Source organism: Hylobates moloch, unplaced genomic scaffold (assembly GCF_009828535.3).
Source record: "Hylobates moloch isolate HMO894 unplaced genomic scaffold, HMol_V3 SCAFFOLD_1, whole genome shotgun sequence".
In the NCBI taxonomy this organism is placed as follows: domain Eukaryota; kingdom Metazoa; phylum Chordata; class Mammalia; order Primates; family Hylobatidae; genus Hylobates; species Hylobates moloch.
The window spans coordinates 39000141-39025154 of NW_026652276.1; the positions used below are offsets into that span (position 1 = coordinate 39000141).

At 38.0% G+C, this 25014-nt stretch overlaps 1 protein-coding gene and 1 non-coding gene across 6 annotated transcripts in view; one reads left to right on the forward strand and one right to left on the reverse strand.

Moving 5' to 3' along the window:
- The window catches only part of NBEAL1 (neurobeachin like 1), a 212068-nt gene that overhangs the window by 145844 nt on the left and 41210 nt on the right, over positions 1-25014 (reverse strand). For all 5 annotated transcript variants that reach the window (XM_058439532.1, XM_032754888.2, XM_058439546.1 and 2 more), the window contains exons 4-7: positions 24542-24703; positions 18102-18183; positions 17142-17269; positions 6274-6356 (exon numbers count right to left, since the gene is read on the reverse strand). In XM_058439532.1, the coding sequence (XP_058295515.1) occupies positions 6274-6356; positions 17142-17269; positions 18102-18183; positions 24542-24703 (455 nt within the window). The remainder of the gene's footprint in view (positions 1-6273; positions 6357-17141; positions 17270-18101; positions 18184-24541; positions 24704-25014) is intronic.
- Positions 22143-22276, forward strand: LOC116809911 (small nucleolar RNA SNORA1). The gene has a single exon (XR_004370075.1). It is a non-coding gene; the product is annotated as a small nucleolar RNA SNORA1 (small nucleolar RNA).

Sequence of the window (25014 nt, forward strand, 5' to 3'; positions counted from 1 at the left end):
GTGGCCAGGTCTACACCCCAATCAGGACTGCTGGAGAGAAGGCATATGTTAGACTGCCTCCTGATTATGATGCTTTCAATATTGCCTACAAAACTGGGATCATCTAAACTGAGTCCAGCAGGGTAATTCCAAATATACACTTTTTTTCACCATAAAGAAAAAAAGGGCTGGGGGTGGAGGCTCATACCTGTAATCCTAGCACTTTGGGAGGCTGAGGCGGGTGGCTCACTTGAGGCCAGGAGTTCGAGACCAGCCTGGCCAATGTGATGAAACCCCATATACAAAAATTAGCTGGGTGTGATGGCGGGCACCTGTAATCCCAGCTACTCGAGAGGCTGAGATATGAGAATTGCTTGAACCCGGGAGGCAGAGGCTTCAGTGTGCCAAGATCACGCCACTGCACCACTCCAGCCTGGGTGACAGAGTAAGACCCCATGTCAAAAAAAAAGAAAGAAAGAAAAAAGGATCTGGAAACTCCCCCAACATGTGCAGATTAAACAATACATTCCTTTTCATTTTATTAACGTAATCTTTTTTAATTGACAAATACAAATTGCATATATTTACGGTGAACAATGTGGTGTTTTGAAATATGTATACATTGTGGCTAAATCAAACTAATTAACATATACATTACCTCACATACTTAACTTTTTTTGTGGTGACCTCTCTTTTAGCTACTCTCTTAGCCATTTTCAAGTATGCAATGCATTGTTACTAACTACAGTCACAATGTTATGTAGTAGCTCTCTTGAATTTATTCTGCCTAACCGAAATTTTGTATGAAATTTGACCAACATTTCCCCAATTTGAAAGTATTTTAAACCAAATAAGAAAACTTCGTTTTAACAAAATTAAAACAAACATATCAAAATCTGTGGGGCACAACTAAAGCAATGATTCATGTTCATTCTAGAAAAGAAGGTCTAAATAAAGATCTAATCAAAGATTGACCTTTCACTCTAAGAAGCTAGAAAAAGAAGAGCAATTAAGAGGAAGTTAATATTAAAGATAATAGAAAAAATAATGAAAAAGGAAACAAACAATAGAGGAAAATCAATGAAATCAAAAGCTGGTTCACTGGAAAGATCAATATAAATTTTTAAGAGACAGGGTCTCACTATGTTGCCCAGGCTGGAATGCAGTGGCTATTCACAGACACAATCATAGTGCACTACAGCCCCGAACCCCTGGGCTAAGGTGATCCTCTTGCCTCAGCCTCCTAAGTAGCCGGGACTACAGGTATGTACCAGGATCAATATAATTTAAAAACCTCTAGCTAGACCAATCAAGAAAAAAGAAGAGAGAAAAATGTAAATTATCAAGGTCAGGAATGAAAGAGGAGACATTAATTTAAATTCCACAGATTTAAGAAGGATACATGAAGAAATACTATGAACAACTTTATGCCAATAAATTCAACACAATTTATGTGATGAAAAACACAAATTCCTTGAAAGACATGAATTATAAAAACTAACACAAGAAGAAATAGAAAATCTGAGTAGCCCTTTATCTAGCAAATAAATTTACTCCATAATTTAAAACCTTTTCACACTGGGCACAACACACATGCCTATAGTCTCAGCTACTCAGGAGGCTGAGGTGGTAAGATCACTTGAGCCCAGGAATTCAAGACGAGCCTGAGCAACATAGCAAGATTCTGTCTCAATGAAAAACAAAACAAAACCTTTCCACAAGGTAATCTCCAGGTCCAGATCTGCTGGTGAATGTTAAGAAAATCATAATAGCATTCTCAAACCAACTCTCACAGAAAATAGAGGAAAAGAGAACCCTGCCTAACTCATTTAATATGACCAGCATTGTTGTTTGAGCCACCAAATCAATAGTATTTTGTTATACCAGCCCAAGCAGACTAAGACAGATTTTGTTACAAAGAAATAGAGTGCTACTACAACAAAGACCTAAGAATACAGAAGCAGCTTTAGAACTGGGTAATGGGTAGAGGCTGGAAGAGTTTTGAGGTGCATGCTGCAAATAGGACCTTCAGGGCAATTCTGGTGAGCTCTCAAACATAAATAAGGAGCATGTTATTGAAAACCAGTGGAAAGGTGATCCTTATTATAAAGTGGCAAAGAACTTGGCTGAACTGTGTTCTAGTGTTTTGTGGAAGGTGGAACGTGCAGCAAGCAATAAAATTGGATATTTAGCTAAGGCGATTTCTAAGCAAGTGTTGAAGGAGCAGCTTAATTTCTCCCTCTGACTGCTTATACTTAAAATGTGAGAAGACAGAAATAAACTAAAGAAGAAACTGTTAAGCACAAAAGAACCAGAAGCTGAAGATTTAGAAAATTCTCAGCCTATCCAAATGATAAAATACAAACAAACAAACAAACAAACAAGAAAGCTTGTTCTAAAGAAAATACTGAGGGTGTGACTGATAAACACACCATGGGTATAACTAGTGGACCTAATCAGCCAGCTTAGTGAGGCCAGGAATGGATATGGGATTATACCAGAAAAGACACTACCATGTTGAACTAAAGGGGACAGAGAAAGTGGGAAGGAATGAAGGTAGACTGTTAGACTTCTTGGATTCTATAGATCAGACCACAAAGCTATTCAGTTTGAATGTGTGATAAGAAAAACTCTGAAAGCAATTCAGAGATTATGAGGGCTGCCATTCCCACCAAAGATCCAGGAGGCAAGGCTGTTTCCTCTTCCTTGGTTTCAAAGGGTAGGAGCACAGGTCAGGTTTCAGTGGGCCAGGATGACCTACCTAGTGCCTCAATGGTGGAGCTGCCCTCACAGACAGCATTATGGATGGGGCCCTTGCAGAGAACTGGGGTCGGGGTGACACTGGCAACCCAGTGCACATGAAGTACAGAGTATCAACCGAAGAGGCCTATTCTCAAGCTTTAATGCCTAATAGAATTTACCTTACTAGGTTTTAGGCTTACCTGAGACCTGTCACCCCTTTATTCCTTCCACTGTCTCCCTTTTGGAATGGGAATGTGTATCCTATATCTGTTCCAACATTGTATTCTGGTTACATATAACTTATTTGTTTTCACAGGTTTACAGCTGGAAAGGGACTTTGAGTCAGGATGAATTGTAACTTCGGTCTCACCAGTATCAGATTTAGATATTTAGATAAGATTTTGAACTTTAGACTTACAGAGTTGATGTGAGAATGAGTTAAGACATTTGGGGCTATTGAGATAAAATGGATGTATTCTGTATGTGGTAAGTACATGAATTGGGGGGGCAAGGACAGAGTGGTATAGAGTGAACTGTGTACCCCCAAAATTAATATGTGGAAGCCCTAACATCTCCCCATGTGACTGTATTGCAGACAGGGCCTTTAAAGAAGTGATTAAAGTTAAATGAGGTCATAAAAGTAGAGCCTTGATCAAAGAGAACTAGTGCCCCTGTAAGAAGAGGAAGAGACAACAGTCTTTTTCCAACATGTGAGGACACAGCAAGAAGATGACTATCTGCAAGCCACAAAGACAGATCTCATCAGAAAATAAACCCTGCTGGACTTTCCAGACTCCAGAACTGTGAGAAATGAATTTCTGTTATTTAAGCCACCCAGTCTACAGTATTTTGTTATGACAATCCAAGCAGACTAAGACAAAAACCATATAAGACATATAAGGGAAAAAATCCTAGAAACCCTTACCGTCCTTGAACAGAGATACAAAATTTTTAAACAAAAAATCAATCAAATGCAGTATTACATAAAAAGGATAATATACTATAATCCTAGCACTTTGGAAGACTGAGGAAGGAGGATCACTAGAGGCCAGGAGTTCAAGACCAGCCTGGAGGCAACACAGCAAGACCGTATCTACAAAAACATTTTGTTAAATTAGCCAGCTGATATGGTTTGGATCTATGCCCCCACCAAAATCTCATGTTCAACTGTAATCCCCAGTGTTGGAGGTGGGGCCTGGTGGGAAGTGACTGGATCATGGGGGCGGATCCTTCATGCATAATTTAGCAGCAACCCTTTGGTGCTGTTCTCATGACAGAGTTCTCATGAGATCTGGTCATTTAAAAGTGTATAGCACCTCCCAGCTTTCTCACTCTTGGTCCTGCTCCTGCTTCACCTTCTGCCTTAAGTAAAAGCTTCTGAGGCTTCCCCAGAAGCAGAGGCTGTCATGCTTCCTGTATTGTCTGCAGAACCACGAGCCAATTAAACCTCTTTTCTTTATCAATTACTCCAGTCTCAGGTATTACTTTATGGCAGTGTGGGAACAAACTAATACACTGCTTATGATGGTGCATTCCTCTAGTCCCATCTACTTAGGAGGCTGAGGCAAGAAAATCACTTGAGCCCAGGAGTTTAAGGCTACAGTAAGCTATGATTATACCATAGCACTCCCGACTGGACAACAGAGCAACACCCTGTTTCTCAAAAAAAAAAAAAAAAAAAAAAGAGAGACAGAGACAAATACAAGTTAATTATATAATCACAACGAAAGGTAGTTTAGGACAGAAATATGATGTTAAATATTTGAAAATCAATCTATGTATTTTGCCAATTAACAAGCACCTCAAACAGATGTAGTAAAAGTACATTTAAAAAAAAAAGTCAATGTCCATTCAGTAATAAAAACTATTAGCAAACTAGGGTTAAAATAAGACTTCCTCTACTTAATAAAGGGCATCTCTTTTTAAAAACATATAGCTAATATCATATTTAATAGTGAAAGACTGAATTTTTTCCCTTCTACATGTGGGAACAAGGATATAAAAATCAATTTACAAAAACAAATTATACTTCTATATACTAGTTTTAAAAATGAAAAATACAATTTAAAACAAATCAGGCTGGGCATGGTGGCTCTCACCTGTAATCCCAATACTTGGAGAGGCTGAGGTGGGAGGATCACTTGAGGCCAGGAGTCTGAGACCAGCCTAGGCAACATAGTGAGACTTTGCCTCCATGAAAAATTGTATTAGCCAGGCATGGTGGCACATGCCTGTAGTCCTAGGTATTTGGGAGGCTGAGGTGAGAGGACGACCTGAGCTCACAGTTGGAGGTTATATAGTGAGCTATGATTGCACTACTACACTCCAGCCTGAGCAACAGAATGAGACCGCATCTCTCTCCAAAAATGAATAAGATAAATCATTTACAAGCATACAAAATATACAATACTTTGGGATAAATTAACAAAATAAGCACGCAACCTATATATACAAGAGACAAAGGCTTTTATGGGATACTTTACTTCTAAGCCAAGTGGCTCCCTGACACACCAATTTGATTTTATAACCTCACTTGGAGGACCAAAGAATAGCCCTTGGATGGCTGTGAGGACTCCTGACAAATAGAAACACCTTATACCGTTCTACTGGCAGGCTGGGTTTCCTGTCCTATATCCTCTAAGTGAGGCCAGTTTCCAGAGATGGTCTACTATGGAGCTTCATTACCTAGCTAAAGCCAGTATCACTACTGGTGGTCAAGCAGAGTCAGCACTGCAGTCATCTTCAGCAAGCAATCAAAGGACTATTTTTGTCTTCTTTCATTTCACAGAGAAAAGAAAGAACTGAAGCAAATATGGCAAAATGTTAAGTGACAAATTTGAATGGGAAATACACACTCAAGGAACACACAGTGTTCCGTTTATAGTCTGCAAATTATATTTTTGAAAGATGGCATATATAAGTCACATACATAGGGGCTAACTCTCTCAAGTTTCCTATTTTCAATAAAAATTCTGAAGTTCTAAAATACACCACCAGTGGCCAGGCATGGTGGCTCATGCCAGTAATCCCAGCACTTTGGGAGGCTGAGGTGGGTAGTTCACCTGAGGTCAGGAGTTCAAGACCAGCCTGGTCAACATGGTGAAACCCCGTCTCTACTAAAAATACAAAAATTAGCCGGGTGTGGTGGCGCATGCCTGTAATCCCAGCTTTTTGGGAGGCTGAGGCAGGACAATTGCTTGAACCCAGGAGGTGGAGGTTGTGGTGAGCCGAGATAGCACCACTGTACTCCAGCCTGGGCAACAAGCGTGTGACTTCGTCTCAAAAAAAAGTAAATAAATAAAATAAAATATACCACCATCATTAAAATATTCAGCTATTCTAAAAAAATTTTTTGAGAACAGCAAATTAAATAAAACCAAGTACAATAATTGCAGCCAAACACAAATCACGTACCTTACTCCAGTGACATGTTCTTACAACCTTTATTTTATAAATTAACAAAGCTGAATCAAGATCAGAATCAGAGTGAGAATAAAAAGTAATCAGAGTAAGATGATAATCATAGCAAGATAAATTAGAGGTGTTACTTACGATAAAAGAAAGGGACGAATTCCACTGTGAGAGAAGCTGGTTTATATTTCTGTCTGCTCTTTTCCACAGTACTAAGGATTCGTCTATCATTAAAAAGAAGTTAACAATAAATTACAACATGGGCAAGCAGACATGGCACAATTACAAAAACAATTATAAAACAAATTTAATATTTTACTTTTGATTCGTGTCTTGAACTATGTATCTCTAGGATTCGCATAATCTTGAAAAGGAAGTCTAGCCAATAACTGAACTGCTCATCAATTAACAGATTTATTTTTTTGAATTATGCAACATGGTAGCTAGGTTAAATCTCTAAATAACTGGAAAATGAACAAGAAGTCAGCCCTTAAAATTTCCAGTCTGTAAAAGAATTTGTTTAGCAGTAATGCTAAACTGACAGCTGAGACTAGTAGCATATTATTACAGTAAAGTTGAAATTTATCAGAAATCTCGGACACTCTGCCACTTTCTGAAACTTTATAATAATGGATAATGAGGCCATACATTAGCTTCTTTCATATTGAGGATACAGATCCAGTATGGGCTGGGATTATTTTTGTTTTTAATGACAATTCCAGTAATTTTGATGGATGTTATGTTTCCTACAGGCTTTGGTAAAGCCAATACAAATTGCACGTGCTTTTAACAAGAACATTTCAATTCGATACAAAATGAATCTCTTAGATGGGCATAGTGGTGTGGAGATTGGAGAATAAAGAGTAGTGTTATGATGATACTTCCAACTAGTAGATAGTAAATTTTTTTAAATCACAGATATTTTTTCATTCCCTAAAAAAAGCATTTAAAATTACTAGACAAAGCCAACAAAAACAGAAAATATTTAAAGGACAGCCACATAGAAATTCTGTACATCTAAATATGATGTACTGATAAAGCACTCATCTAAGATACTTTCTTCTTAATGACCATAATTGAGCTACTGAAATTACTTTCCTTATAATTATTTCAAACCTAAGAAGAAATGTCAGTAGATCATAGAACAAACCACATAGGACAAGCATAGCTGGACTCAGTGATGGCAAAATAAAGAGTTCTAAGATCCAGATCTACTATCCAAATTCATTAGAAATCATATTAGACCTCATTTGCTACTGCACTGCTTTCTAAATCTATGCCTATTTCCAGTGTGTGGAAGGCAGAACAGTGATTATACCAGCTGTATTTATTTTAATTTCAAACAAAACATGTTAGAACATTAATAGATCTTCTTATTTAATTAAGACCATTATCAAAGATTTTCATGTCTTTGTAACAATACAAAATTCACTGGAGTTTCAAATAAAAAATTCAATCACGTGGTAGAAAAATTAATTTTAAAAGGATAAAATTTAATTTAGCTTTCAGTTAGGTTTTCCCATGAGATTATTTCCAGTTTGTGCATTCATTATAAATTATGGTATTAACTAATAGATTGCTTATATCCTATCCAAACAACCTATGCTACAAACAATAAACATCCTCACTTGATTAACATAATAAAAATGTACTTCTACAATTCGTGATCAACGACTCATTCTAAAGTTCCTGTGTTAGATGTAACATATGAACATAATTTCCAATATATTTGTGGTAAGAATTTAATATGCTAACATAAACAAAAGGGGTGAGAACTATTACATATATTAGAACACAAAAATTAAAGCACAAGTAGTTTGTACTGCATGTTTTCAATAAGTTAGTAGAGCTAAAAATGAACTTTAGTCTTATACCATTTGTAGAATACAGCATAGTTAATTGCTCCATTATTGCTTGATATTTGGGCCAAGCATCTAGCATTTAGCAGATGCTAATACATATCAACCAGTTTCTGAGAGGACTGTAAAACACTTATTTGCATCTCAGTTTTCTAAGTTTATGTTCTTGGTTGATTTAACCAGGCTTCTTTTTTTTTTTTTTGAGACGGAGTCTCGCTCTGTTGCCCAGGCTGGAGTGCAGTGGTGCAGTCTCGGCTCACTGCAAGCTCTGCCTCCCCGGTTCACGCCATTCTCCTGCCTCAGCCTCCCGAGTAGCTGGGACTACAGGCGCCCACCACCACACTCGGCTAATTTTTTGTATTTTTAGTAGAGACGGGGTTTCACTGTGTTAGCCAGGATGGTCTCAATCTCCTGACCTTGTGATCCACCCGCTTTGGCCTCCCAAAGTGCTGGGATTACAGGCGTGAGCCACCACGCCCGGCCACCATGCTTCTTTTTTGTACTCATATCATACCTAGGACATAATCATTGTACTCACATCATACCTAGGACATAATCATTATTCTTAATTTTATTTGGAAAAAGTCCAAGTTCTGGCAAAAGATGCAACAATAAGAATAGATCAAAGAACATCAAATAGAGTTTACCCAAGTTCACTGTTAACACTTTATCCCCAATTTTTTTTTTCTTTTAGAGACAGGGTCTTGCTCTATTGTCCAGACTGGAGTGAAGTGGTGCTATGCTAGTTCACTGCAACCTCTAACTCCTGGGCTCAAGCGATCTTCCCACCTCAGCCTCCTGCAAAGCTAGGATCATAGGTGCAAACCACCATACCCAGTTAATTTTTTTTGTTTTTTGTGAAGATGGGGTCCTGCTATGTTGCCCAGGTTGGCCTCAAACTCCTGGGTTTAAGTGATCCTCCTACCTCAGCCTCCCAAAGTGTTAGGATTACAGGCATAAGCCACTGTGCCTGGCCTCATTATATATAGGAAATTACATATATCATGGTCCTTCATGTCTTAATATTTTAGTGAATATTTGCTAATAAGGATATAGTTTTATATAACACCACAGTATAGTTACAAACTTCAATAAATTTAACACTGATACAATACTTCTATGTAATCTACCAACCATATTCCGGTTTTGTCAGTTCACCCACTAACATCCTTTGTAGTATTTCCCTCTTTCAATACAGCTTCCAGGCCAGGGTCAGGTATTGCATTTAGTGTCTCTTTAGCCTCTTTTAATCTGAAACATTTCCATAACCCCATTTGTGATATTTTTAAAGAAGGTTGTCCTCCAGCCCTCCTTTTTTAAAAAATTAGAATGTTCTTCGCTTGGGATTTGCTTGTTTTCTCACAATTAGATTCAGACTATGCATGCTTGGCTGGAATAACACATAAGCAAAGATGTGTCCTTCCTAGGGTTATCACATGTGGAGCACATGATACCCATCTACTTCTTACTGATGATCAGTTAATTTTGATCATCCAACCAACTGGATTATTTGGCCCAGTACTGTCCAAAATAATTACTGATTTTTCAATTACAAGTAATAAGTAATTGTGGGGAGACATTTTAAAACCATACTCATGGCCGGGCGCAGTGGCTCACACCTGTAATCCTAGCACTTCGGGAGGCTGAGGAAGGTGGATCAACTGAGGTCAGGAGTTCAAGACCAGTCTGGCCAACATGGTGAAAACCTGTCTTGACTAAAAATAAAAAATTAAGGCCAGGCGCGGTGGCTCACGCTTGTAATCCCAGCACTTTGGGAAGCCGAGGCGGGCAGATCACGAGGTCAGGAGATCGAGACCATGGTGAAACCCCGTCTCTACTAAAAAAAAATACAAAAAAAAAAATTAGCCGGGCGTGGTGGCGGGCGCCTGTAGTCCCAGCTACTCGGAGAGGCTGAGGCAGGAGAATGGAGTGAACCCGGGAGGCGGAGCTTGCAGTGAGCCGAGATCGTGCCACTGCACTCCAGCCTGGGCAACAAAGCGAGACTCCGTCTCACAAAAATAAATAAATAAAAATAAAAAAATAAAAAATCAGCCGGGCATGGTGGTGCACGCCTGTAAACCCAGCTACTTGGGAGGCTGAGACAGGAGAATTGTTTGAACCTGGGAGGCGGAGGTTGCAGTGAGCCAAGATCACGGTACTGCACTCCAGCCTGGGCAACAGAGCAAGACTCTGTCTCAAAAAAAAAAAACAAAAACAAAAAACAAAAAACAAACAAACAAAAAAAACCATACACACATCATGCTCCCAACAAAAACTTCCCCCTAGGTTTAACATCCATGAATGATTCTTGCCTGATCCAATCTTACGATGATGTGTGCAAAATGTGTTTTTTTCCCCAACTCCAGCATCTCCTCTATATTTACTAATTGGCACTTGGAATTTTACTGTAAGCAACACCCTTCACTTCCCCCTTATCTATCTATCACTGGTATGAACTCATAAATTTTCTTCCTGAATGGTTAAATAATTCGTTACTGTAATTATTTTGTGCATATATTGTCTGAGGTTTGACAAGCAGGAGGCACAGGGCATACCTTAACATAATTAAATTATTTTTCTCTGTGGCAAGGCAAGGAATCCTACTAAACTTGCACTAGTCACAAAGTAGGAACTCAATAAGAATATTTTTGAATCAATGTTTAAATGAATGAACAAGTCATATTGAAGGAAGATTTCTTTTTCTTTCTTTCTTTTCTTTTCTCTTCTTTCTTCTTCTCTCACTTCTCTTCTCCTTCCTTCCCTCGCTCCCTCTTTCCTTTCCTTTTTCCACTCCTTTCTCCTCTCCTCTCCTTTCCTCTCTCTCTCCCTCCCTCCCTCCTCTTTCTTTCAGGTTTTGCTGTCACCCAGGCTGGAATGCAATAGTGTGATCATAGCTCACTGCAGGCTTCAACTCCTGGTTGATCACTTCAGTGATCCTCTCACCTCAGCCTCCCAAGTATTCAGAACTAGAGGCACACATCACCACACCTGGCTATTTTTTTTTTTTTTTTTCTAGATGGGGTCTTACACTCCTGGCCTCAACCAATCCTCCTGCCTTGGCCTCCCCAAGTGCTGGGATTACAGGTGTGAGCCACCATGCCTGGCTGATTTATTTCCCTAAACTTATTTTAGTTCCACTTGAGGAAATCTAACTTTCTGAGATTCTGTAAGTAGAATCAAAATTGAGATACCAGATTAATCAAATCTACAGAACGCATCTACTTGTTGTCATCAAATAAGAAAAGAAATAGTTTTACATGGCTCTGTATTTGGAATTATGTTAATTTTAATTAAATCTATTCTAACCTGCTTTTGCTATTTTGGTAAGCAGTAAACACAAACAATGAATAAGAAAATATATATCTTCTAAATTTCCACTTAATTTCAGAATCAGATTAATAAATAAGGTATAAATTATTGCTGTAGATCCCTTTGTATAGGTCTTCCATGAGCAATGGATTTCTCCTAATTCCATTTTTTAATCTCCCTGTCAAAGTCAAAGAAACCCAAAGAATTCCCTGCTTTACCATTTATCTTTGAAGCAGTTCTTACATTACTGGCAAGATTGTTGTGCATATTAGAGATAACACATACACAGCTTCTAACGTAATTCCTGGCAAATATATGTATGTATTCATTAAATGCTGCTACTCATCCTCTACTTTGCCCCCCTTTCTGCTGCCATCTTACATATGCAGAATTATCTTCCTATATTATATTAATAGTATATAAAATTTTCTTCTTTTTGCATCTCTGGGCTGTGCTCCTAGCTCGGGATCCCTCTCCTCAGCTCTGAGAGGCCTTAGGTGGTTCTGTGGCAGCCTCTGTTGCCTGTGACCTGCAGGCCCTGCAAGAACCCTGGGCAGGATGCCAGAGCATACTGGAAGCTGGAACATGGACTCAGTGACTTTTGAGGATGTGGCTGTAACCTTCACCCCTCAGGAGTGGGCGTTGCTGGATTTTTCCCAGAAGAAACTCTTATAGAGATGTGACGCAGGAAACCTTCAGGAATTTGGCTTCTACAGGAAACAAATGGGAAGACCAGAATGTTGACGATCAAGTCAGAAAATATGGGAGAAATGTAAGTCATATGGTAGAGAGACTGTGTGAAGGTAAACAAAAATAGTCAAGGTGGAGAAACCTTCAGCCAGAATTCAAATCTTAACCTGAACAAGAAAGTTTCTACTAAAGTAAAACCATGTGTATGCAGAACGTGTAGAAAAGTCTTCATATGTCATGCATCTCTTCACAGGTATATTATATCTCACTCTGGATACAAACTGTTTGAGTGTGAGGACTGTGAAATGAAGCCATATAAATGTAAACAATGTGGCTTAATTCTCTCACAGGTGTTTGAAGACACATGGTAATGCACAGTGATAATGGATTTTATAAATGTACAGTAGGTGGGGAAAACTTTATTTTCCCCAGTTTATTTCAAATGCACCAGAAAACTCACACTGGAGAAAACAACCCTATAAATGTAAACATTGTGATAAAGACTTCAATTATTCCAGAAACTGTCACGAACATGAAAGAACTCATAGTGGAGAGAAACCCTATGCATGCAAGAAACGTGATAAATTATTAGCTTCTTCCTATGCCCTTCGACAACACGAAATGATTCATACTGGAGAGAAACCCTATAGATGTAGAGAATGTGGTAAAGCCTTTACAACTTCCAGTTTCCTTCGTAAGCATACAAGGGCTCACAGTGGAGAAAAGCCTTAGAAATGTAAAAAATGTGGTAAATCATTCACATTTTCCAGTTCCCTTTGATGACATGAAAGAACTCAAACTGAAGAGAAACCCTTTGGATATAAGTAAAGTGGTAAAGCCTTCACTTTTCCCAGATCCCTTCAACAGCATGAAAGAAGTCATACTGGAAAAAAAACATGTGAATGGAAGAAATGTGGTAAAGACTTCAGATGTTCTAGTTCTATAAGAACAAATGAAAAAACACATAGTGGGACTGTGAGGAATACCGGAAAACACGCAATTTTCCCAGTTCCCTTTGAAAACTAAGAAAAACTCATACTGGTGGAAAAATGAATGTAAAAAAACTGGTAAAGTCCTCAGTTTCCCCAGTTTCTTTCAGAGACATAAAAGGGTTCACAATAGAGAAAAACCCTGTAATTCTAAGAAACGTGGCAAAGCCTTCAGTTTTTCCATTTTTCCTTGAAATATGTAAGAAGTCAGTGGAGATAAGCCTTATAAATTTAAATGTGTGGTAATTTCTTTAGTTCATAAGTTTCATTTGATACCTAAAAGAACTCATTTTTGAAAAATTCCTATAAATGTACAGAGTGTGAGAATACTTTCATTTGTCTAACACATGTTCAAAGATACATGGTAACAAACTGTAGATGGACCTTATAAATGTGAGAGCACTCTGGATTGGAAGCACAGTAGTCTGGAAAATACAGAAATGTTTTCAAATTTAACAATTACTTCAAAAGTTTTGTAAAACTCTCACTAGTAAGAAATTCTATAAATGTTGGTAAGTTGGAAAGCCTGATGTAAATTAATGCTCACAAATGCACATAAGTGGAATGTAATTATAATTACAAATATTTTGCTTATCAGAGGTTCATTGTTAAAGAGGGTCTCTGTGCTTTTGATTTCCACTTTCACAAGAAAACATCAATGTGAAAATTCCATAGATACTCTTAGCAATGCTACATGAGTTTAATAGGTAGTGGTTTTTTTTAAATTAAATTAGTAAAATTCTTCTCTCTTAAGTGTGTTGGATCTCTGGGTGAATTAAAATGTATTCCTATATGGAGGTAATTTTAATTTTTATGTAATTTTTAAAGTTCTCTGATTAATGGGCCAGTGAAAAATGTGTTTTTGTTAATATTTGGAATTTTCTGACTGGCCTCATCTGGCAAGTTTTGGTTATCCATATATGTTTTCTACTTTATATGGGAAAATGACTCTTTTTTGGTGTAATAATCTTTATTATATTTTCCTTTTTAATAAAGAGTTATTATCAAAAAATTTTTCTTCTTTTTGACTCTCAAAAACTGTTTTTAGCTACCAATTTTATTTAATTTGTTATCAGAGCTACCTTTTTATAAATCTTCTCTCCCCATCTTTAAATTCATTTTGCTCTTATTATTAAAGATTCCTTTAAAAGCCTCTCTTCTGCCATTTTCAGACTGATTTTATGTTCCTCTTTCTGTATCTGTCTTGCTGTCTATAAAGAAAAATTATGTCATTGTTTCAAAACTTAAAATGTTCTCTTAGATTTGCCATTGCTGACAAGTCTAAGGCGGAGGACGGAGAAGTAGCCAGAGTAGCAGGAAGAGGAGGAGATACACTTTCCTCAGAGAAATCTCTGGCATACATGTCAAAACAGGGGGAACACTGATTAGTTAGAACCAAAGTGCTAATGAGTATAAAGACTACAGAGGAAGCACTGTTAAGTGTCTCTTTGTATCTTTTTTTTTTAAAAGACAGGTCTCTATAGCTAACTGAAGCCTTGAACTCTTGGGCTCAAGCAGTCCTCCCACCTCGGCATCCCCAGTAGCTGGGACAACAGGCATGAGCCATCACATCCGGCTCCCTCTTTGTATGTTTAAAGACTCACAAGCAGGGCATAAGCAGAGATAAAAGGTAGTCACGGCACTAACTGACAACTATTTCTACCCGTTCTAGTCACATGGTAGATTTTAACTTGGCCCCACTGTAGTAGATGGGGACATGTAATCACAGTTCTGGCCAATGAGTTCAGAATGAAAATGACATGTGTCATGTAGCATGACCAGACAAGACAAGAACATTAAATTGCCAATTTGACACTTTTCAAAACTTTTTCTCTCACACATGGTGACCAGCAAAGGCTAAAATGCTGGCTGCTCTGTTAGCCTGAGATCTTTAGTGACTTTGATGAGTAGAGGCTCTCTGCCTATTCACAAAAGACAGACAACATGAAAAGGTAATAAATCTTTTGTTATTCTAAGCCTCTTGTTTGTTACTGAAGCATAATTTATTCCTCCTGTCTAACTGAAATTACGTATCTTTAACCAACATTTTCCCAATCTCCATCTCCCAGGATGTATTCCTTTTTTTTTTGAGACAGAGTCTCGCTGTTTCGCCCAGGCTGGAGTGCAGGATGCTATCTTGGCTCACTGCAAGCTCCACCTCCCGGGTTCACGCCATTCTCCTGTCTCAGCCACCCGAGTAGCTGGGACTACAGGCGCCCACCACCGCGCCCGGCTAATTTTTTGTATTTTTAGTAGAGACGGGGTTTCACCATATTAGCCAGGATGGTCTCGATCTCCTGACCTCGTGATCCGCCGGCCTCGGCCTCCCAAAGTGCTGGGATTACAGGCATGAGCCACCGCGCCCAGCCGATGTATTCTGATTTCAATAAAGTATTACATCACTATACAGAACATACAAAAGGTGTTACCACATAGTATATATAAATGTTCTCTCAGTTACCAATTCTTCACCATCATCTAATGGTATGGTGGCTATACTACCATGGGAACCCTGAAAAGCCTACAAAAATAATTTAGTAATGAAATGCTGTAATCATGTTGCAGGAAGTAGAAATTATTTACAAATGGGTCGTGTTAAGTTGAAAATGAAAATGGAAAATCGTGAGGAGATTTAGGAGATTTAAAAAAGAGGTCTGATTGAGAGTGATGAAACAATTCTTTGTAATTTGTACCCACAGGTAAGAATGATATGTGACTTTAAAATTCCTCTCTTTGAGTTCTGTACTGGTAATTCAGCTATTGTCACTAAGCTACCAACCCACCCTTCTATATGCTCTCTGCTTTGTGATGCTGGGGCAGGCATCATGCAAACTTTCTCTTTCCAGCTGCCTCCCTTTTGGGCTCCCTAATAGAGGGTACCAGATGAAGTGTGGGAAAAAAAAAAGAGAGCAAGGACTGGTTCCATATTGCTCTTTTTCTCTATACTCATCAGCATCACTCCAGCAAGAATTCTTAATTGTAGTAATGGCAGTTGGTTCCTGTCTTCAGCTTATTTTTGGCAATCCCAGAATAAGCCTCTTGATTGCTCAAGAGATATCAGCACCAGCTATGCAATGCTCCTTCCTCAGAGGTCTGAACCTCAGTGCTGTAGGGCCTGTTCTCCAAAAGTCTAGAGATTCTGATAACTCCATTCTCTTCCCTTTGTTCCCACGACCCCAGGGAAGGTAGCTGTTTCCTAAAGTCAATGTCCCATCTTTGCTTTGTCAATTCTCTAATATTTATCAATTTCCTTGTATTAGATCTTCTCTTTTAAAATATCAAGTGCGAGGAGGCTGCGTGCAGTGGTTCATGTCTATAATCCCAGTACTTTGGGAGGCTAAGGCGAGAGGATTACTTGAGCCTAGGAATTCAAGACCAGTCTGGGCAACATAGTGAGATCTCGTGTCTAAAAATAAAAATATTTAGTCTCATTTATGTTTTCCTTATGGGATCCTGACGACAGAAGCTCTACAATTAAAAATAAATGGACAAAGGCCGGGCACGGTGGCTCCCAGAACTTTGGGAGGCCGAGGCAGGCAGATCATGAGATCAGGAGATCGAGACCATCCTGGTCAACATGGTGAAATCCCGTCTCTACTAAAAATATAAAAATTAGCCGGGCGCAGTGGTGCACTCCTGCAATCCCAGCTACTCGGTAGGCTAAGGCAGGAGTACTGCTTGAACCTGGGAGGTGAAGGTTGCAGTGAGCTGAGATCATGCCACTGTGCCACTGCACTCCAGCCTGCCAACAGAGCAAGACTCTGTCTCAAAAAAAAAAAAAAAAAAAAAAAAGAAAAAAGAAAAAAATGGACAAAATACTGCTAGAAAGCATTTTCGAATTATAAAGTATGTTTTTTAAAAAAGAACTTTTCTTGAAAAATATGTATACTGTATTTGATGCTACTCTGCCTTTAACATTTCTTATCAGATTATTAGTATTCAAAATTGCATTGCAAAATACAAGTTCAGGGCATATGTAATTATTCAGAAGCAGAATTTATCACTAATTCATTCCCTCCAACATATTTCTCTAGGTCAGAGTTAAACCTGTGGGTCTTATATACTTCTTTCCAATTGCTTTCATAGAGAAGACCTGCTTTGAAGAATCAAATATATTATGACATTCAGGTTTTAAATGAACGTTATTATTTATAAGACATACCCTGAAATTCTATGTCTCCAATTCCGATATGGATCATATAAGCTTTCACAAAATGCCAATGCGTGGATCACAAATTCTTCAATAGATGTCTGATCTGCCATTTCCTTCTCTTTTTTTTTGCTTTTTAACTGAGAACAAAGTTAAACATAAATTAAAGACATATCTTATCATCTAACAATAAGTCATTTGTATTCAAACAAGCCAAACTTTTCCTTTGAGACTACGAGTCATTTAATCATATGGACTGGATATAGCCTCTAAGATTTTAAATATGTCCTATGATAGGTTTAAAATAAATAGCCAAACATCTTTTGAAAAAGTAATATGTTTTCAGTAGGAAGGATATGTGATAAATAAATAATACATAAAAATCACAAATTGTATCATTTTAAAAGCCATTTATAAAACACTTGAATTTTTAAATTAAATAACAGTATATATAATAACTACTTGTCTATATTTAGGTAATATGTATAAGATTTCTGAAATATGCATTACCCAATAATAAGTTTAAGTCTCTTCTCAATTATTACCTCTTCTGAAAATATTTAACTATACTAACTATAATATAAAAAATAGTAGGCCAGACAATGGTGGCTCATGCCTGTAATCCCAGCACTTTGGGAGGCCGAGGCGGGCAGACCACCTGAGGTCAGGAGTTTGAGACCAGCCTGACCAACATGGAGAAACCCCGTCTCTACTAAAAATACAAAAGTTAGCTGGGCGTGGTGGCACATGCCTATAATATCCAGCTACTTGGGAGGCTGAGGCAGGAGAATCACTTGAATCTGGGAGGCAGAGGTTGTGATAAGCTGAGATCAGGCCATTGCTCTCCAGCCTGGGCAACAAGAGCAAAACTCCACCTCAAAAAAAACAAAACAAAACAAAACAAAACAAAAAAACAAAAGTAAAACCTAGTTGCTCTCAGTAAAGTGACAAAAAAGATTAGTTCACACCTACTTGCTGAATATAGAGTGTTGTCATGGTGATGACATAATTAATGTACGAGCAAGTCCCAATTTCTTCCACATTTGATAGATTTCTGTGAGAAAAAGAGACTTTAATTTTTTGCATAAGAATGGTGAACAAAACATATGTTCATGAATTCAGCTTGAATTATGAGAACACATACCGGCAAACAAAATGCAAGTGACATTTATTAAAACATAAAATCAGTGTGGTTATATAACTGCTTTCCCACCAACTGTGAAATACACCTCAAGCACCATTTAACTACTATAAACAGATAACATTTAAAAAGTATATGCTGATTAGCATCTATTTATTATTGAAAATTGGAAAATATCACAAAGTAGAAACAGAAGAGAAAAAATAAACACCAATATCTTGCAATCTAAAAATAAGCAACTATGTTCATCTACATTATTTCCTTACGGATTTTTGTCCCTATGCAGATTCTTAGTTTTCTTTTTTGTATATACTGTTTTCATTATAACACATGTGCAGTATAATCATTTTCACTTTGCTTTTTGAATTACGGTTTCCTTTTAAGGCTCTCATATTTCCTCAACTACATTAAAAGTCCTTGAAAAAGGGCTAACAGCATCTTTACTTACTCTAAGATGGCACAGTACCATATTTTGTTTAAAGCAGTGGGTTCATAAGTGCTTAGTGTTTAACTAAAATATGGTCCCCCATTTTTATTCCATTTTTATAAGACTGAGGTAAAACAGACAATATTTACTATACCTAAAATCTTTTCCTTGACATAATAAAAAAGCAACATTCATTAATTTTGTTATGAGATATTGTGATCTTGTAAAACATTTTATATCTTAAAATCCAGTAAATGCTAATTTTAGAAAAATTAACAGAATTAACAGACTTCTTCTGGTTTTTTTTTTTTAAGAGATGGGATCTTGCTCAGCTGCCCAGACTAGAGTGCAGCGGTGCAATCACAGTGCACTGCAGCATCAAACTCTTGGGCTCATGCAATCCTCCCACCCCAGCTTCCTGAGAAGCTGGGACTACAGGTATGTGCCACTAGGCCTGGCTAACTTTTTACATTTTTTGTTGAGATGAGGGTCTCATTTTGTTGCCGAGGCTGGTCTTGAACTCCTGGGCTCAAGCAATCCTCCTGCCTCAGCCTCCCAAAGGGCTGGGATTACAGGTGTCAGCCACCACACCCACCCAACCAAAAGACTTCTTAATGTAAGAAGTCAGACTGGCATGACAACTTGGAGAAAACAGGGTACAGGCAGAGGCAAAATTGGAAGCCTCTGCAAGAATTCTGCTTCCAATAATAGTGGACTAAGATCAGTCCTCTCCCTGAGAACAACTAGAAAACATGGACAAAACATTTTTTTAAAAATCTGTTTAAAGGCATGAGAAAATTAATAAGGAAGTGAAAAATTACAGATCCAAGATACAGAACAAGGAAACACAGAAACAGATGAGACCTGCATTTAGATCCATTTTTGCACTCATGACTTGTACCAGTCCTGACAGAGGAAACAATGAGAAGCTGTCGATTACATCTGACAGTCTCACAGTGCTGAAAAGGGACAAAAACTAGAATTCAGAGCCCGAAAATGACTGTCTCTAAGGCTGTGGTTTAAGATCCCAAAAGACAACACTCAAGAAGTAAAGGTGAAATGAAAATAGATTAGTAGTCACAGAGACTAAGTCCAAGTCAGCTCAATCATTCACTGTATTAGAGGGATCCTACTTTTCCAAAAACAAATGTACATTAACTGAGAAGAAAGACAATATTATCCCCAGCCTAAAAGTATCTCTATGATTTTTCAAAAACAATAACCAACACTTACTCAAAAATAACTCACAAGGCGACTCAGAAGGCGACACAAGTTTGAAAATCAAAAGAAACAATACACAAAAGAAACAGACCCACAATTTGAGCAAAAGAAAAAGAAAAAGAGGTTGAGTGTAGTGGCTCATGCCTGTCTGTAATCCCAACACTTTGAGAGGCAGAGGCAGGAGGACTGCATGAGCCCAGGAATTTGAGACTAGCCTGGGCAACATAGCAAGACAATAATTTAAAAAAAAAATTTTTTTTTTTTTTTGAGATGGAGTCTCGCTCTGTCACCCAGGCTGGAGTGCAGTGGCGTGATCTCGGCTCACTGCAAACTCTGCCTCCTGGGTTAAAGCGATTCTCCCACCTCAGCCTCCCAAGTAGCTGGGATTACAAGCGTGTGGCACACCATTCCCAGCTAATTTTTGTATTTTTAGTAGAGATGGAGTTTCACCACGTTGGCCAGGCTGGTCCGGAACTCCTGACCTCAAGTGATCCACTCGCCTTGGCCTCCCAAAGTGCTAGGATTACAGGCGTGAGCCACTGCACCCTGCCAGCAAGACAATAATTTTTTTAAAACAATTGGCCGGGCATGGTGGTGTGCCTCCCAGCTACTCAGGAGGCTGAGGTGGGAGGATCACTTGAGCCAGGGAGGTTGAGGCTGTAGTGAGCCATGATCATGTCAGTACACTCCAGCCTGGGTGATGGAGCAAGATTCTGTCTCTATTTTTTTAAAAAAGCATAATGCATGAAAGAAAAAAGTTAAGTCAAACTTTATTAAAATTAAAAGCCTCTGTTTTGCAAAACACTATTAAAAGAATAAAAAGGCAAGCCACAGACTATCAAAAAATATTTGCAAACCAGATACCTGCCAGACACAGTGGCTCATGCCTGTAATCCGAATATTTTGGGAGGGTGAGGTGGGAGGACTGCTTGAGCCTAGGAGTTAGAGACCAGCCTGGGCAATATAGTGAGACTTCATCTCTACAAAAAATAATCAGCCAAGCATGGTGGCATGTACCTGTGGTCCCAGTTACTTGGGGTGGGGGGTACTGAAGGAGGATAACTTGACGCAGTGAGCTGTGATCACGCCACTGCACCTCAGGCAACAGAACTCACTGCACCTGGGCAACAGAGTAAAACCCTGTCTCGAAACAACAACAACAACAACGACAAAAAAAAGCCCAGATACCTGATAAAGGAATTACATCTCACAACAGTCAAAGATGTCTTAAAACTTAATAAGAAAACAACCCAATTTTTAAAAATGAGCAAAAGATCTAAATAGACACTTCACCAAAGAAGATACAAATGGTATACAGCCATATGAAAAGATGGTGAACATCTTTTGTCATTAGGGAATTGTAAATTAAAACAATAAGATACTACAAACACCTATTAAAATGGCTAAAATATAAAAGAATAGTATAATCCAATATTGGAAACCATGGAGAGCAACAGGAACTCTCATTCATTGTTGGTGGGAATGCAAAATGGTATAGCCACTTTGGAAGACAATTTTGCACTGACAAAGCTAAACATAAGCTTACTGTATGATACAGCAATTATACTCTTCAGTATTTACCTAAATGAGTTGAAAACTTATGTGTATGCAAAATCTGCACACAGATGTTTGTAGCAGCTTTATTCATAACTTCCAAAAATTGGAAGTAACCAAGATGTCCTGCCACAGGGGAATGAATAAACAAACTGTGGTATGTCCATAAGTAGAGTATTATTCTGTGACAAAAAGAAATGGGCTATCAAGCTACAAAAAGACACGGAGGAGGACCAGGTGCGGTGGTTCATGCCTATAGTCCCAGCACCTTGGGAGGTCAAGGCGGAAGGATCACTTGAGCCCTGGAGTTCGAGACCAGCTTGAGCAACATGGCGAAACCCCTTCTCTACAAAAAATACAAATAAATAAATAAATAACTGGGCATGGTGGCATGTACCTATAGTCTCAGCTACTCAGAGGCTAAGGTGGAAAGATAAATTGAGCCCGGGAGGCCAAGGATGCAATGAGCCCTTATCAAGCAGCTGCACTCTAGCATGGGTGACAGAGTAAGACCTTGTCTAACAAACAAACAAGAAAAGTCATGGAGGACGCTTAAATGCATACTGCTAAGTGAAGGCAGCCAGTCTGAAAAGGCTACATTCTGTATGATTCTAATTATGACACTCTGGTTAAAGCAAAACTAAAGACACCATTAAAATACCAGTGGTTAAGCCTCATTCTAGATGAGAATGGGTACTGCTGATCATGGTGTCCAAAAAAGTTAATGTGGCTAAATTGAGACACAGGCTATGCTTCCATCACAGAACCCATGCTGCAGTGGTGACAATGAAACCTGTAACATTTGGTATGCTTATGATTAAAAAAAAAAAAAAAAATCAGTGGTTGCCAGAGGTTGGGGTGGGCAGGGGTGTGGGGTGTGTGTGGGTGTGTAAGGAATGAATAGGTGGAGCACAGGCCATTTTTAGTGTAGGGAAACTATTCTATATGATCCTATAATGATGATTATGTCAAATTTATATATGACAATATAAATTAGTCAAAACCCATGAAACTATACAACACAAATAGTGAACCCTAATGTGCACATGGACCTTAGTTAATAATGTATAAATAGTGGTGCATCAGCTGTAATAAATGTATCATACTAATGCAAGATATTAATAATAGAGGAAACCGAGGGGTATGGGAAAGCAGTATGTGGGAATTCTAGATTTATATAAAAACAGCTCTAAAACATAAAGTCGATTAAAGTTTTTAAATGGAGCTTTAAAAAAGTAAAGTGAGGTCTCTGGAAATAGAAACATGTTCTGTGACTGGTAGCTATTGAACATTAAATTTATCATAAGAAACTATCTCCTACCCAAAAAATTTTTTTTCAACCAAAAAATTTGTTGAGCATTTCATTGCTTCCCTCTATTACCAAAATCTAAACATAATGAATTTAAAACAAATATCTGTAGGATTTTTTATTTCAGCAAAATTGTAGTAGGTAGCTAGCAGAAAATATAGCAAATTATCAGAGGTCAACTTACGTCTTACTACCTGAATAAACCCTTTCCCTTTAATCTTTTTTTTTTTTTTTTTTGAGCAGAGTCTCGCTCCATCACCCAGGCTGAAGTGCAATGGCACTATCTCGGCACCTTGAAACCTCTGCCTCCCAGGTTCAAGAAATTCTCCTGCCTCTCAGCCTCCTGAGTAGCTGGGATTTCAGGCGCCCACCACCACACCTGGCTAATTTTTGTATTTTTTTGGAGAGACAGGGTTTCACCATGTTGGCCAAGCTGGTCTCGAACTCCTGACCTCAAGTGATCCACCTCCTCGGCCTCCCGAAGTGCTGGGATTACAGGTGTGAGCCACCGTACCCGGCCGCATCCTTCAACCCTTATAATTCTTGTATTATTTTTCCAAATTTTAAGGATGAGGAAAAACACACAAATAAAAACATGTCTAAGGCTCTTGGAGAGCCTAAATTAGGGGTGAAATGTTTTAGCAATTATTGCTCAATCATTCCATAATTCCTGCAAAGGCAATGAGAAATTAAGCCAAAGGTGACTAAGAGGTAAATTAAGTCGCTATTCATCTACTAATTAATTATAAAATATTTATAAAACAAATAATGTATGTTATAGAAAGTGGCTTCCAAAAAGAAAATAGATTTAAAGATATAGAATGTAGCTTCCGAAATGAAGATAGGTTTCAAGAGGAATATGAGCCAATAAACCAATGGTTCCTGAATTCTTATATGCAGATGCCCCTAAACCAATGGTTCTTGAATTCTTATATGTAGATGAATGTGGAATGCTTGAAAAATCCAGATTTTGAGCCCTTTTGAAACAGAATTTCCATAAGCAAGGCTCAAGCTCTATATTCTACTAAGTTTCCTTGTTGTTATTCATGCATACCAAAATGTAAGCACCACAGACCTAATTTATAAATGTGGGAAATGTGATAACCTACAGGATAATTACACTTTATTTGATAAAATGATAAAATGAAATATCTGAATGATTTATTTTCATAAATAATAACACAGAGTAATAAAAATGCATATACATATACAGGTGAGAACCATATGAAAAATACTGGTATAGTAATTTCTTGCTGAAGAAAAACTGTCATTGACTTTAATATAATTTTTTTAAATCTTGGCTAATCATGCTATAACTAGGTATAGTAACTAAAAGGATTTCCAACATACTAACAAACCACAAGCCTATTCCAAAAAGTACTTACTCTTTAAAGCTCCATATGAACTACAAACATCACTAATAATAAATAAAATTAATTATTATTTTGGTAATGTAACAATTACATTAAAACAGATAATTAGTTTATTTTTTTTCTTTTTTATTTACTTAATTTATTAAAGTTCTAGGATACATATGCAGAATGTGCAGGTTTGTTACATAGATATACACGTACCCTGGTGGTTTGCTGCACCCATCAACCCATCATCTACATTAGGTATTTCTCCTAATGTTATCCCTCTCCTAGCACCCCACCCACCGACAGGCCCAGTGTGTGATGTTCCCCTCCTCATCTCCATGTGTTCTCATTGTTCAACTCCCACCTATGAGTGAAAACTAGCTTATTTTTTCTACTAGATACCTGCAAAGAATAATGAAGAACTTGACAAGCAAAATTGACAATGCTTGCTGTTGTTCCTCTAACCCATTTGCCATTTTCTGAACACACTGTAGCAGCTGGATCCTCAGAACCTGCAGAATATTATCAGGAAGCAGAGATATTCCTGGAGGCATATCATCTACCCTACAACAGAAAGGGAAAAAAATAAGAAGCCTGTTGAAATGTAAGAAGAAAATCTCTGGCATTTAAATGAACTTCATTTTCAGCCCAAATCCTAAAGAAGCTCTTTTATTCATTCCAGATACTCTGTGCCTTCTCGTCTGCAACACACCACCAGATGATTAGTAACTAGATTATTAGAGCAGAGTGGTTTTTCTTATTTCAGAAGAGGCTTACTAAAGAGAGAGACAGAGAGACTATTTGATATCTTCAATTGTACTATTTTTAATGAAAATATTTGGGATAAATTATGTTCCACTTAGAAATACTATGTA